Source organism: Amblyraja radiata, unplaced genomic scaffold (assembly GCF_010909765.2).
Source record: "Amblyraja radiata isolate CabotCenter1 unplaced genomic scaffold, sAmbRad1.1.pri S43, whole genome shotgun sequence".
NCBI classification, from domain to species: Eukaryota; Metazoa; Chordata; class Chondrichthyes; order Rajiformes; family Rajidae; genus Amblyraja; species Amblyraja radiata.
In genome coordinates, this window is record NW_022630150.1 from 675,726 (window position 1) to 690,946 (window position 15,221).

At 47.0% G+C, this 15,221-nt stretch overlaps 1 protein-coding gene across 1 annotated transcript in view; it reads left to right on the plus strand.

Moving 5' to 3' along the window:
- The window catches only part of LOC116969430, a 75,338-nt gene that overhangs the window by 34,884 nt on the left and 25,233 nt on the right, over positions 1–15,221 (plus strand). The window contains exons 11-17 of the mRNA XM_033016315.1: positions 1,835–1,938; positions 4,111–4,237; positions 6,153–6,276; positions 8,248–8,375; positions 10,285–10,365; positions 12,031–12,093; positions 13,805–13,870. Coding sequence (XP_032872206.1) covers positions 1,835–1,938; positions 4,111–4,237; positions 6,153–6,276; positions 8,248–8,375; positions 10,285–10,365; positions 12,031–12,093; positions 13,805–13,870 — 693 coding nt within the window. The remainder of the gene's footprint in view (positions 1–1,834; positions 1,939–4,110; positions 4,238–6,152; positions 6,277–8,247; positions 8,376–10,284; positions 10,366–12,030; positions 12,094–13,804; positions 13,871–15,221) is intronic.

Genomic DNA, 15,221 nt, shown 5'->3' on the forward strand with positions numbered 1-15,221 from the left:
TACAATACAATACCATTTATTGTCATTTGAGCCTCAGTGAGGCTCAAACGAAATTCCGTTTCCACAGCCATACAAACAAAGACAATTTCCTACAGACATACACACAATTTAATTCACACAAACATCCATCACAGTGAACCCACTGTGATGGAAGGCAAAGTCTTTTCTCTCCCCTGTTCTCCATGTCTCTCCCGATGTCCAAGCTCCAGGCGGGCGATGCTAAGTCCCACGGCCATTTTAGGCCGTGCCGGGCGATTTACGGCCCCGCTCCCGGTCTAAAAGTCACAATGTTGGAGCCCCCGGCGGGCGCTGGAATGTCCCACGGCCATGAAGCCGCGCCGAGCGATGTACGTCCCCGCTCCGGCTCGTTCCAACCCCGCGACACGGGCTGGAGAAGTCGCGTTGCGGGAGCTCCGGGAAGCGGTCTCTCCCCCTGGACCCGCGAGCTCCCAATGTCCCAGTCCACCGGACCTGCGGCTGTGTTGCTGGAGCCTCCGAACCCCAGGAGTCGAGTCACAACAGCGAGTCACCACCGCTCCCCACGCTCCGAGGCCGGCCAGCCCCACGATGGTGAGTAGTCCGCAGCTCCGCAGTCTCCCGAGCCCCCGGGTCGTTCAGGTTGGAGGCCGCTCCACGGTGCTAGGCCCCAACGACAACGGGGACCCGACAGGGAAAAGGTCAGGTCTCCCGGACAGGGAAGAGAAAGGCCCTATAACCCCCACAATTAAAACGTAGATTGTGGAAATGTCGGAGACCCTACATCTAGAAAGAATTAGACTTGTCTTAATGGACAAACAAGAACTTTTTGTTAAAATATGGGCTCCATTCATTAACTATTTGAAGGGATAGATTGAGATTGGCCCGGCACGAAAACCCAACTGAAGTTTGAACTCGGGATTAGATGAAAAGTTATACTTTATAATCTACAAATTTATCTCCAATGACGTATTATAAGTAATTCATTCCACCTTTTCTCTTTTTTGGTATTTGTAATTCTTTTTTTCTCTCCCTCTCTCTCTCTTTCTATCTACATAAATAAACACTAGAAGCAGAATTAATCGACAATTGAAAATTTTAATAATGTATGATTGATGTATATGAAAAGGTTTTTTTACTATAATATGTAACTATACTTTACCATAATATGTTTGCTTCCAATAAAAATAAATTAAAAAAAGAAGGAAAAAAAAGAATCCTCCTTCAGACTAGTTTGTAGGGGGGTCGTACAGTTGGAAGGGAGAATGGGCAGGACAAAGGTTGAATTCAAAGGTTGAAGGATGGTTTTAAATAGGTAGGTTGTTAGACAAAGGCCAGAGGTGATTTTGCCCTTGCATTCGCTACCCTAATCTAAGGACAACAGGTGACTCTGTTTAAAGGCTAGCTATCCTCCTTAGTACCAAAAAACGTGAGTTATTTGTCGTATCAGATGCCGAGCTGGTCACAGATATCTCTGAGAAGGCAAAGGTTTATCTTAGTGACCTTGTGGGTAGCCTCGTGATTTAACGGTCCTTCTAAGTTAGCCTAAGCATCTTTCCAAAACATCGAATTGCTTTCCAAAGCAAGGCTTGACATGTAGCGAAGGGAGGAACTGCAGATGCTGGTTTACCCCAAAGACAAACACACAATGCTGGAGTAACTCAGCGGGACAGGCAGCATCTCTGGAGAGAAGGAATGGGTGACGTTTCAGGTCGAGACTCTTCTTCACATAGTGCTTGCTGTTAATTTGGATGACAAGCATGCTGTTAGCTGACAACTCAATTTCAGCTGACACTCTCACACAGTCAGTTTAACCCTTGCATTGCTCAAGTTTAATAATAATGTATTTTGCATCCAGATGATGCACTATCAAACGTTAACGATGAAAATGAGGCAGAACCTCTGACTGCAAGTGTAGGAGACTTGGAGGGAATGGAACTGAAAATGCAGACAATTGAGAAGGTAGGTGATATGATTAAATCGGTGGACACTCCCAATTTCTCCAGCGATCGATATCTCCCTCTATCTATTTATTTACCCCCCTTTTAGGTGCACTTTCACAAGCAATCAGGGACAGAGGGCCTTATCGTGAGAAGAGTTGAGACTACCTGGGTTAGTGGCTTGAGACCAGCAAGTTAGCCCCATGGTCCTGCCGCTGTGACCTTAATAGTGAAGGCTTGATTGTGGTGGGAGGTGCTGGTAGCAAAGATCCCACTTGGCGACTCAGTGGCAGAGGCAGCGGTAGAGATCCTGCCTTAAGGGCCTGTCCCACTTGAGTGTCATTTGCGCGCAAAGAATTTGTACATCCCAAAATCCTGGGGCGCCGCGCGCGACCGCGCATCACTGCCTACGTCACCATGCTTTCATATGAAGAAAGATTCAGGACTTTCATGTGAAGAAAGACTGGATAGACTCGGCTTGTACTCGCTAGAATTTAGAAGATTGAGGGGGGATCTTATAGAAACGTGCAAAATTCTTAAGGGGTTGGACAGGCTAGATGCAGGAAGATTGTTCCCGATGTTGGGGAAGTCCAGAACTAGGGGTCACAGTTTAAGGATAAGGGGGAAATCTTTTAGGACCGAGATGAGAAAAACATTTTTCACACAGAGTGGTGAATCTGTGGAATTCTCTGCCACAGAAGGTATAGTAGTTGAGGCCAGTTCATTGGCTATATTTAAGAGGGAGTTAGATGTGGCCCTTGTGGCTAAAGGGATCAGGGGGTATGGAGAGAAGGCAGGTATGGGATACTGAGTTGGATGATCAGCCATGATCATATTGAACAGGCTCGAAGGGCCGAATGGCCTACTCCTGCACCTATTTTCTATGTTTCTATGCGCGTAATGTGCACGTGCGGGCGTCTTGACGAGCCCTTTAAAGTGCCAGAGGCCCCGGTTCGTTCCTGACTACGAGTGCTTGTCTGTACAGAGTTTGCACGTTCTCCACGTTACCTGTGTGGGTTTTCTCTGGGATCTCCGGTTTCCTCCCACACTCCAAAGACATACAGGTTTGTAGATTATTTGCCTTGATATAATTGTAATTTGTCCCTAGTGAGTTTAGGTTAGCGTTAGTGAGCGGGGATTGCTGGTTGGCGTGGACTCCGTGGGCTGAAGGGCCTGTTTCCGCGCTGTATATCTAAACTTAACTAAACTTCCTCTAAATTCCAGAGGCCTCATTGTCATCTGGCCTGCTAGTCAGGTACCACTGGAGAGCCTCATCAAAGGAAAAGAGATCTCTGATTTCACCCCACCCTTGCTCTCCATCTTTCTAGCATATTTTCCCCCTATTTTTATCCCTTCCTCCATTAGACAATACATACAAGAGTAGGCCATTCGGCCCTTCGAGCCAGCACCGCGATTTAATGTGATCATGGCTGATCATCCCCAATCACAGTACCCCAGTTCCTTCTCCCCATATGCCCTGACTCCGCTATCTTTAAGAGCCCTACCTAACTCTCTCTTGAAAGTATCCAGAGAACCGACCTCCACCGCCCTCTGAGGCAGCGAATTCCGCAGACTCACAACTCTCCGTGAGAAAAAGTTTCCTTGTCTCCGTTCTAAATGGCTTACCCCTTATTCCTAAATCGATGATCAATGGACTCGGTGGGCCAAAGGACTGTTATGCTATATCTTTCAATCAATGAATCAAACCATCCCAATATAAAACTCGATGAAGTAACAATTTGGTAGGCCGAAGGGCCTGTTTCCATGTTGTATTTCTAAACTAGTCAAGTCAAGTTTATTCGTCACATACACATACGAGATGTGCAGTGAAATGAAAAGTGGCAATGCTTGCCGATTGTGCAAAAAAAACTGCAAAACAGACTGAAACAGAATCACATATTCATATATTACATATTTAAACTAAACACTATTTGGAACCATTCCCCGCCAAGATAGACACAAAACGACGGAGTAACTCAGTAGGACAGACAGCATCTCTGGAAAGAAGGAATGGGTGACGTTTTGGGTCGAGACCCTTCTTCAGTGAGAGCCAGGGGAGAGGGAAACTAGAGATATGGCAGGGTAAGGTGTGAAAAAGACAAATGACCAAGAAAATGTAGAATGGTTCATTGTTGGAAGTGTTGGTGAAACTAAGCCTATTTTTCTCATGAGTTCCCTTTCGTCTGTGTTCAAGGCTGAGGTAAAGGAGGAAGATAAGGTCATCGAAGAAGCAAATGAGCAGGCGACCGAAATTCCAGTAGAGCTGAGCGGAGAAACAAAAGAGAATCACGTGAGAAAACACAAGGAGATAACCAAATCAGGTAATGAAGCTAAGGTACACAAAATTGCTGGGGAAACTCAGCGGGTGCAGCAGCATCTCAGATGCTGCTGCACCCGCTGAGTTTCCCCAGCAATTTTGTGTACCTTCGATATTCCAGCATCTGCAGTTCCCTTTTGAACAGGTAATGAAGCTATATCTTTTCCTGGACCTCAGAACTTTGCTAAAGCCCCTGTCCCACTTTCATGACCTAATTGGCCACCTCTGCCGAGTTTGCCCTTGACTCGTACTCACAGCGTGGTCGTAGGAGGTCTTCGTAACTCGTCCTCGTGCTCGTGAGTGGTCTCCGCGTACTCGTGGCCTCAAGTAGGTCGCGGCGTTTTTTCCAGCCTGATAAAAAATGTCCATGAGTTTTAAAAAAAAGGTCGGCATGGAAAAGATTGATACATTTTACTCGTAGGTAGGTCGTGATGGTAGTCGTAGATCGGTAACTGACCCGACAAAAAAATGCAAACATGACATAATTTTATCATGTAATCATTTTCCACTCGTAGCTAGTCGTAGTTGGTCTTAGGTGTGGAAGACTGAGGCCGTAGACATTGTCGTGGGAGGTCCTAGACATAGTCATGGGAGGTTGTAGACATAGTCGTGGGTGGTCGTAGACATAGTCGTAGGAGGTCGTAGACATAAGGAGGTCATCGGAGGTCTTCTACTTCGGCGAGTCAACACGACCTTGACATTTTTTTTCAACTCCTCAAGGGTCCTCTAAACTGTGGATTAGGTCGTCCAAGTGGGACAAGCCCTTTATCCTTCACTCTAGCAAATTATTTTGCGGTGGTAACATTCGTGTAACACACATGTATGTTATCTTTCAGAGGTGCGGAGAAATTGTCAGCAATTGTGGTCTAATTTTGTGAACTTGCACTTCTTACAGCTCTGAAAACTCAGCCCAGAGTCATAGAGTCATGCACCACATGTACAGGCCCTTCGGCCAACTTGTCTATGCCTGAGTAAAAAATATTGCCCCTCCGGTCCCTATTAAATCTTTCCCCTCTGACTTGAAACATGTGGCCTCTAGTTTCCACTACCTTGGGCAAAAAGACTATGTATTCACCGCTCTGTTCCTCTTGTGATTTTTATATACCTCTCACATCATCCCTCACCCTCCTGCGCTCCTGTGCTAAAGCCATAGCCTTGTTTGAGCTAACAATTTCTGCAGCGGGGGAAGGGGAAGGCACTCTGAATATTATTTTCAATGAATCTGGGATGCTGCTCACAAATTGGCCCCTCCCCCTCCCACTCCCTCCCCCCTCTCACCCCTCTTTCTTTTTGTCTCTCTATCTCTGTCTCTATCTCTGTCTCTGTCTCTGTCTCTTTCTCCGTCTCTTTCTCTCTCTTTCTCTCTCTTTCTCTCTCTGTCTCTCTCTGTCTCTCTCTGTCTCTCTCTGTCTCTCTCTGTCTCTCTCTGTCTCTCGCTGTCTCTCGCTGTCTCTCGCTGTCTCTCGCTGTCTCTCGCTGTCTCTCGCTGTCTCTCTCTGTCTCTCTCTGTCTCTCTCTGTCTCTCTCTGTCTCGCTGTCTGTCTCTGTCTGTCTCTGTCTGTCTCTGTCTGTCTCTGTCTGTCTCTGTCTGTCTCTGTCTGTCTCTGTCTGTCTCTCTCTGTCTCTGTCTGTCTCTCTCTGTCTCTGTCTCTCTCTGTCTCTGTCTCTCTCTGTCTCTGTCTGTCTGTCTCTTTCTCTGTCTCTCTCTCTTTCTCTCTCTCTTTCTCCCTCTCTCTTTCTCCCTCTCTCTCTTTCTCCCTCTCTCTCTCTCTCTCTCTCTCTCTCTCTCTTCTCTCATTTTCTTTCCCTCTATTTCTCTCTCTCTCTAACTCTCCCTTTCTCGCTCTCTCCCTTTCTCTCCGCAGTGTTTGGGCTTTCCGTTGAGTATGGTGTTTGTTGTTGCATTCTTTCTCAAATAGGGCATCACCTGATTGTGAGTAACCTGGATTCCTCAAAGAGCTTTGGTGAGCTGCAAATTGCCATCATCAGCTTCTTCGTGCGGAAAAGATTGTCGGTCACTTCAATTGGGATCATGAAATCCAGGTAGATAAAGCCCCATGTTCTGCTTGTTCCTTCTGTGTCCTTCAACAGCCAGAGCAAGTCATGATTTTTTTTAAAGCCACCAAGTGTTGGAGTAACTCAGCGAGTCAAGCAGCATCTCGGGAGACCATGGATTGGTGACGTTACAAGTTGGGACCCTTCTGGTTTTGCCCATCCCGCTATGGTGCAGCTCAAAGAGGAAAGTATACAAAGGCTATTAAGTGTCATCTGACACCTTGCCCGCTGTTAACATTTCAAGTGGCTATCCCAAATGGATTGAACAGAGGTCAGTTAAGTTTTGGATCAGGACCCCTAGAGACATAGAATGATACAGCGTGGAAACAGGCCCTTCGGCCCAACTTGCCCACATCGGCCTACATGTCCCAGCTGCACTAGTCCCACCTGCCCGCGTTATCCCTCCAAACCAAGGACTGTTTCTTAAAAGTTGTGATAGTCCCAGCCTCAACTACCTCCTCTGGCAGCTCCATACACCCACCACCCTTTGTGTGAAAAAGTTACCCCTCAGATCACCCCTCATCCTCCTGCGCTCCAAGGAATAGAGCATCGGCCTATTCAACCTCTCCCTATAGCTCAGACCTTCTAGTCCTGGCAACGTCCTTGTAAATCTTCTCTGCGCCCTTCTTCAAACTGATCGATGGGGTGGGGTGGGGGGGGGGGGGAGAAAAGAATAAAGGAGGGCAGGACAAAGCCTGAAGAAGGGTCCTGACCCATCCATCTCCTCCAGAGCTGACCGGCTGAGTTACTCCAGCACTGTGTGTCTTTTTTGTAATGCAGCATCTGCAGTTCATTCATCCTGCAAGTAGATTTCCTTACCCGAGGATTACTTGTGACCTGGTTGCATTGAATTGGAAAAAACAGCTGATTTCCACAACTTGTCACGGTGGCGTTGAATTCTCAATCCCGTGGTTTGCAGCTCCAACACTCAACAGCTCTGCTTTATACAATTCTTCCCAAGGCCCTGCCGAAATAGATCAAACAACATTTGACATGGAGTTTCACACAAAAATGTTTTGGTGGCCAAATGTATAATTGAGGGTAGGTTTGAAGGAGTGTTGTGGAGAGTTTTCTTTTAATTTATTCATTATCGCTGAGCGATAGCGACAGTTGCTTGAATTTGTGCAAGGAACTGCTGATGCGGGAATCTTGAGCAGAACACACAATGCCAGAGTAACTTAGTGGGTCAGGCAGCATTTATGGAAGGAATGGAGAGGTGACGTCCAGATCGGGACCCTTCTTCAGGCTGATTCAATGAATGAACAACATGCTAGATTCTCGCTAGAATTTAGAAGATTGAGGGGGGATCTTATAGAAACTTACAAAATTCTTAAGGGGTTGGACAGGCTAGATGCAGGAAGATTGTTCCCGATGTTGGGGAAGTCCAGAACAAGTTTAAGGATAAGGGGGAAATCTTTTAACACCGAGATGAGAAAATCATTTTTCACACAGACAGCGGTGAATCTGTGGAATTCTCTGCCACAGAAGGTAGTTGAGGCCACAGTTCATTGGCTATATTTAAGAGGGAGTTAGATGTGGCCCTTGTGGCTAAAGGGATCAGGGGGTATGGAGAGAAGGCAGGGATGGGATACTGAGTTGGATGATCAGCCATGATCATATTGAATGGCGGTGCAGGCTCGAAGGGCCGAATGGCCTACTCTTGCACCTATTGTCTATGTTTCTATGCCAGAGTAACTTAGTGGGTCAGGCAGCATTTATGGAAGGAATGGACAGGTGGCGTTCAGGTTGGGATCCTTCTTCAGGCTGATTCAATGAATGAACAACATGCATATCACCTCCTATATTATTACATTGTTGAGTGTTTAATGTGGAACAGTGTACGCTATCTCTTAATTATCCATCTTGATGCTAGGAATACAGTAACAATAAACATTATAGTCAGCTCCCATGTATCTAACTGCTATTTTTTTTGTTTGTTGCCTTTCACCATACCTTTAGAAAACGTGGCCGCGTAACATTTCTCACCAAAGACGATCTAAACCAAGCGTTGCGGAATAATGGCGAGGAATTGTTGGGCCACGCCTTGCGGTTGCATCGACCAGAGAAGATTCAGGGACCTTTGACAAGTATGTTGGCTAAATTAATCTTTTTTGACAGCCACAGTTAACATGTAGTTCAAGTTTATAGTTCACCACCTCCAGTTTAAATTCCATTTGGAATATAGTTCACCACCTCCAGTTCAAATTCCATTTGGAATATAGTTCAGCACCTCCAGTTTAAATTCCATTTGGAATATAGTTCAGCACCTCCAGTTTAAATTCCATTTGGAATATAGTTCACCACCTCCAGTTTAAATTCCATTTGGAATATAGTTCACCACCTCCAGTTTAAATTCCATTTGGAATATTTTGGAGGACCAAGAAACCAAGAAGACAAGAAGAAAGTTCAAGTGAGTTTATTGTCATGTGTCCCTGATAGGACAATGAAATTCTCGCTTTGCTTCAGCACACAGAACATAGTAGGCATTGACTACAAAAGAGATCAGTGTGTCCATATACTATGATATAAATATATACACACGCATTAATAAATAAAATGATAAAGTGCAAATAACAGATAATTGGCTATTAATAATCAAAGTTTTGTCCGAGCCAGGTTTAATAGCCTGATGGCTTTGGGGAAGTAGCTATTCCTGAACCTGGTTGTTGTAGTCTTCAGGCTCCTGTACCTTCTACCTACTTAGGGAGATGAGTGTGTGGCCAGGATGTTGTGGGTCTTTGATGATACTGCCAGCCTTTTTGAGGCAGCGAATGCGATAAATCCCCTCGATGGAAGCGACTGCGATAAATCCCCTCGAAGAATAGTTTACTTCTTCATTAGTTTCAGTCAGAGATTCCCTCTAACAGCTACTACTTTCCCACAAGCCTATCCATCGTATTGCTTCATCTCCTCTTCAGCCTTCCCTGTCTTCATAGTTTGATAACTTTACCCACCTATTTTCTGCTTTCTGTTGTATATCCCATGCTGCTTGGGAAAATCAACACTACATTACATTAAATGGATAGAACACAAAGTGCTGGAGTAACTCAGCGGGTCAGGCAGCATCTCTGGAGGACAGGACACATGTTCCCAATGTTGGGGGAGTCCAGAACCAGGGGCCACACACAGTTTAAGAATAAGGGGTAAGCCATTTAGAAAGGAGAAACACTTTTTCACACAGAGAGTTGTGAGTGTGGAATTCCCTGCCTCAGAGGGCGGTGGAGGCCGGTTCTCTGGACACTCTCAAGAGAGAGCTAGATAGGGCTCTTAAAGATAGCGGAGTCAGGGGATATGGGGAGAAGGCAGGAACGGGGTACTGTTTGGGGATGATCAGCCATGATCACATTGAATGACGGTGCTGGCTTGAAGGGCCGAATGGCCTCCTTCTGCACCTATTGTTTATTGACATGCATGGGCATCAAATAAAGGATTTATTTTAGGCTGAATCCAGTAACCGCCAATGTTAAAATGATTATCGGATAACTCCCTTGTCAACCAATTGTGATAAGCACGCTACCTACCGTACGTAGCTGATACAGTATATATCACAAAAAAAACCATAACTATCCTCCACTCACTGCATTTCCTTGGTGAAAATGCCTTGAATTTATTGGTTTAGTTTCGAGATACAGCACTGAAACAGGCCCTTCGGCCCACTGAGTCCGTGCTGGCCAGCGATCCCCGCACACTAACACTTGGGGACAATTTACCATCACACCAAGCCAATTAACCTACAAACCTGCACGTCTTTGGAGTGTGGGAGGAAACTGAAGATCTCGGAGAAAACACACGCAGGTCACAGGGAGAACGTACAGACAAGCACCCGTAGTCGGGATGGAACCTGGGGCTTTGGTGCTGTGAGGCAGCAGCTCTACCCGCTGCGCCTCCGTGCCGTAGAGGTTGCAATCTTCATCGAGCCTCACTCCATCGTGGGCCGATTGAGTGTTCTCCAAAGTATTCTTGTTACGTTCTAATTTGTCTCTTTGTGCTTAAAAGCTGCCCCTGGGAAGAAACAAATGCCAATGGAATTGGACCAAGGCTCCGCGATTCGGACAAAGAAGAAAAGACATAAGTCGTGTATGTAGCTGCTTTCTTGATTCTTGTTTTAAGTGCCTGGAGGAACCCATGTGGTCACGGGGAGAACATGCAAACTCTGTACAGACTGCACCCGTAGTCAGGATCGAACCTGGGTCTCTGCCGCTGTAATGCCCCTGTCCCACTTAGGAAACCTGAACGGAAACCTCTGGAGACTTTGCGCCCCACCCAAGGTTTCCATGCTGTTCACGGCGGTTCCTGGAGGTTTTTGTCAGTCTCCCTACCTGCTTCCACTACCTGCAACCTCCGGCAACCACCTGCAACCTCCGGGAACCGCACGGAAACCTTGGTCTCCAGAGGTTTTCGTTCAGGTTTCCTAAGTGGGACAGGGGCATTAGTGGGACAGGGGCATGAGGCAGCAACTCTACCATTGCACCACTGCACTGATCTCTGTCACAATATGCTGCGGCTAGGGATTAAATTTCCAGAAGAAAATTGATTGAGTTGTGGATAATGGGGAAGATTGTCAAAGGATACAGCAGGGTATAGAAACATAGAAAATAGGTGCAGGAGGAGGCCATTCGGCCCTTCGAGCCAGCACCGCCATTCATTGTGATCATGGCTGATCGTCCCCAATCAATAACCCGTGCCTGCCTTCTCCCCATATCCCTTGACTCCACTAGCCCCTAGAGCTCTATCTAACTCTCTCTTAAATCCATCCAGTGATTTGGCCTCCACTGCCCTCTGTGGCAGGGAATTCCATAAATTCACAACTCTCTGGGTGAAAAAGTTTTTTCTCACCTCAGTCTTAAATGGCCTCCCCTTTATTCTAAGACTGTGTGTGGCCCCTGGTTCTGGACTCGCCCAACATTGGGAGCATTTTTCCTGCATCTAGCTTGTCCAGCCCTTTTATAATTTGATATGTTTCTATAAGACCCCCCTCATCCGTCTAAGCTCCAGTGAATACAAGCTTGGTCTTGTCAATCTTTCCTCATATGACAGTCCCGCCACGTCTCCCGTGGGGGCTACGGGTAGGGAACGGCTGCGTTGGTGGAGCAGACCCAACGGGTCTGCACTTGGTCTAGTTAAGTATAAAAATAGAAGCCAAGTTGCAACTGTATTTCTGCAAAGGAATGGGTGATGCTTCGGGTCGGAGTCTGGAGAAAGATCTCGACCCGAAACCTCATCCATTCCTTCTCTCAAGAGATGCTGCCTGTCCCGCTGAGTTATGGGCCTGTCCCACTGACGCGACTTTGTCGGCGACTTCCGGCACCCGTCATAGGTCGTTGCAGGTCGCCGAAAATTTTCATCATGTTAAAAATCCAAGGACGACCAGAAAGACGCTACGACTCTTTGGACGTCTGAGGAGACAACTCACAACCATATAGACGACACCCCGGTGACATGTCGCGGGGTGAAGCCTGTACGGTCGTGAGTAGTCGCCCAAAGAGTCGTACCTTGTTCTGGTCGCCGCTGGATTTTCAACACGTTGAAAATTTTCGGTGACCTGCAACGACCTCTGACCGTTGCCGAAAAAGTCGCATAAGTGGGACAGGCACATTACTCCAGCATTTTGTCAACATCACTCATTTATCCGTGGTGTCTTGCTGTAAAGCTCTTTATGTCATTGGACTAAAACGTGTGTAAATGAATGAAAAGCTTTCTTTCACGCAAAGTGTTCAGCTCTTTATTTTTATTTTTCAAAAGCAGTTTTATTTAACACGAGCAGGAGGTGTTCAGCATGTCTCATAAAGAAGAGAATCTCACGAGGTACGCTTTCAAAAACTTTTCCTGTTACGTTGTTGTGTTTCTCTAGCCAGCTTCAGCGTGCTCTTTCTGGTTTACTTGAAGGCAAACGTCTATTCAGCTTGTAAACCACAGGCCCACATCAGGCATAGGTTTAAGGTGAAGGGGAAAAGATTCAATGGGAATCTGAGGGGTAACTTTTTTCACACAAAGGGTGGTGGGTGTATGGAACAAGCTGCCAGAGGAGGTAGTTGAGGCTGGGACCATCCCAACGTTTAAGGAACAGTTAGACAGGTACATGGATAGAACGGGTTTGGAGGGATGTGGACCAAACAGACATAGAAAATAGGTGCAGGAGGAGGCCATTCAGCCCTTCGAGCCAGCACCGCCATTCATTGTGATCATGGCTGATGGTCCCCTATCAATAACCCGTGCCTGCCTTCTCCCCATATCATAGAAACATAGAAAATAGGTGCAGGAGTAGGCTATTCGGCCCTTTGAGCCTGCACCGCCATTCAATATGATCATGGCTGATCATCCAACTCAGTATCCCGTACCTGCCTTCTCTCCATACCCCCTGATCCCTTTAGCCACAAGGGCCACATCTAACTGCCTCTTAAGTATAGCCAATGAACTGGCCTCAACTACCTTCTGTGGCAGGGAGTTCCAGAGATTCACCACTCTGTGTGAAAAATGTTTTTCTCATCTCGGTCCTAAAGGATTTCCCCTTTACCCTTAAACTGTGACCCCTTGTCCTGGACTTCCCCCAACATCGGGAACAATCTTCCTGCATCTAGCCTGTCCAACCCCTTAAGGTTAACAGTTAGACAGGTACATGGATAGGACGGGTTTAGAGGGATGTGGACCAAACAGAGAAACATAGACATAGAAAATAGGTGCAGGAGGAGGCCATTCGGCCCTTTGAGCCAGCACCGCCATTCATTGTGATCATGGCTGATCGTCCACAATCAATAACCCGTGCCTGCCTTCTCCCCATATCTCTTGACTCCACTAGCCCCTAATCAAGGTCTAACCAAACGCGGGCAGGTGGGACTATTGCAGCTGGGACATGCTGGCCGGTGTGGGCAAGTTGGGCCGAAGGGCCTGTTTCCACACAGTATCACTCTATGACGGAGGTGACATGGTGGTTCATATTAACTGATCCAAGTTGAAGTGAACCTCTGAATTTTTCACCATAGAAGGAAGGTCTGATCCCGATGTAGAGTTAAACAGGAGAGAGGTTCACTGGCTCGATTCTTGTATACTGCTACGTTGCTTGTTGATGATGGTAGATAAAGCATTGGTAAAAGTGGGAGGTTGATGGGGGAAAAAAAATCCTTCAATGGATTACCGCTAGAGGCAGGAAACATGTTCCCGATGTTGCGGGAGTCCAGAACCAGGGACCACACTTTAAGAATAATGGGTAAGCCATTTAGAACGGAGACGAGGAAACACTTTTTAACACACAGAGAATTGCGTGTGTGTGTGGAATTCTCTGCCTCGTTCTCTGGATACTTTCAATAGAGAGCTAGATAGGGCTCTTAAAGATAGCGGAGTCAGGAGATATGGGGAGAAGGCAGGAACGGGGTACTGATTGGGGATGATCAGCCACGACCACATTGAATGGCGGTGCTGGCTCGAATGGCCAAATGGCCTACTCCTGCTACTATTGTCTATAATGGATGTCCTCCTAACGCTTACTCACACGGTTATTTTCATTTTTGTTTCCCGGAAGTGGCTGCAACTAAGAAAAGCAGGAAGATTTCTGCATCTCCAATCACGACGAAAACAATGACACAAGGTAATGTCACAAATTGTACTCTGGCATCTTCAGAAGAGTCGGTCACTGTGCGGTTAGACGAGAGGCCTTGTCGTGTTTGATCTGAGGGCTGATGTCAGTTATAGTCCCCGATATGTGATCTGTATAAACTCACTTATATAGGCAATTCTTTAGGCCTGTGGTCTCTACGCCGGAGCTCCCCTCCATGGTCTCTCTCTCCCCCCTGGTCTCGCGCGCCAGAGCTCCCCCCCCCCCCCCCCCCCCCCATGTGGACGATGCCAACAATCGATCCACCCGTTCACACCAGTTCTACGTTGTCGAACTTTCTCATCCACTCCCTACACACCAGGGGCAATTTACAGAGGGCCGATTAACCTACAAACCTTAACTTCCAACCCCGCTCGTCTTTGGTATGTTGGGGGAAACCGGGGAGAATGTGCAAACTCCACACAGACAGCACCCGAGGTCAGGATCGAACCGGGTCTGGGGTGCTGTGAGGAAAAAGCTCGAACAGCTGCACCACTGTGCAGCTCAAATGCCTTGTCTTCAAGCCCATTGGTCAAATAGGGCCTACCATAGTGTGATTCCTTAAGGGCCTGTCCCACTTTCACGAGGTAATTCACAAATTATCCCGGGTTTTCCCCTTGATTCAAACTCCCAGAATGTTCGTAATGAGTCCGTAGGAGTTCGTTGATATATCGTAGCGGCTCGTTATGCTAGCCATAGGTACTCGTGGCATGAGGTAAGTCGGGACGGTTTTTTTCCAGCCCGATAAAAAATGTCCACGAGTTAAAAAAAAATGGTCAGGATGAAAGAAATTGCAACTTTTTACTCGTAAGGAGGGCATCGAAATAGCCGTGGGAATTCGTAGACATACTCGTAGGAGTTCGTGAACATAGTCGTGGACAGGGGCGGAAAACCCGGGGGGGCCAGAGGGGACACGTCCACCCCATGTTTTGAGAGGGGGGGACATCCCCCCCAAGTCTTTGTGATCCCGATTTTAAAATCGCCGTTTTTAGCGCTGGATTGAGCCTCCGAAGCCTCGAGCGTGTGTGTGAGCGTGCGCATGCGCGCGTGGCCGCCAAAAAATTGTGTCCCTCGTCCCCTCCATGTTTTGATAGTGAGTTCCGTTCTTGGTCGTGGAAGGTCATAGTAGTTCGTAGATTGCCACAATCTTGATTTTTTTTTTTTAAGTTCCTTTAAACTTGGCAGAGGTTTTGAATTAAGTCGTGGAAGTTGGACAGGCCCTTTATTCAGCCTCTTGTGCCAGTTGTTGTGTCGACCCAAAACGTCGCCTATTTCCTTCGCTCCATAGATGCTGCCTCACCCGATGAGTTTCTCCAGTTTGTCTGCACTCCTGAAGAATAGTACT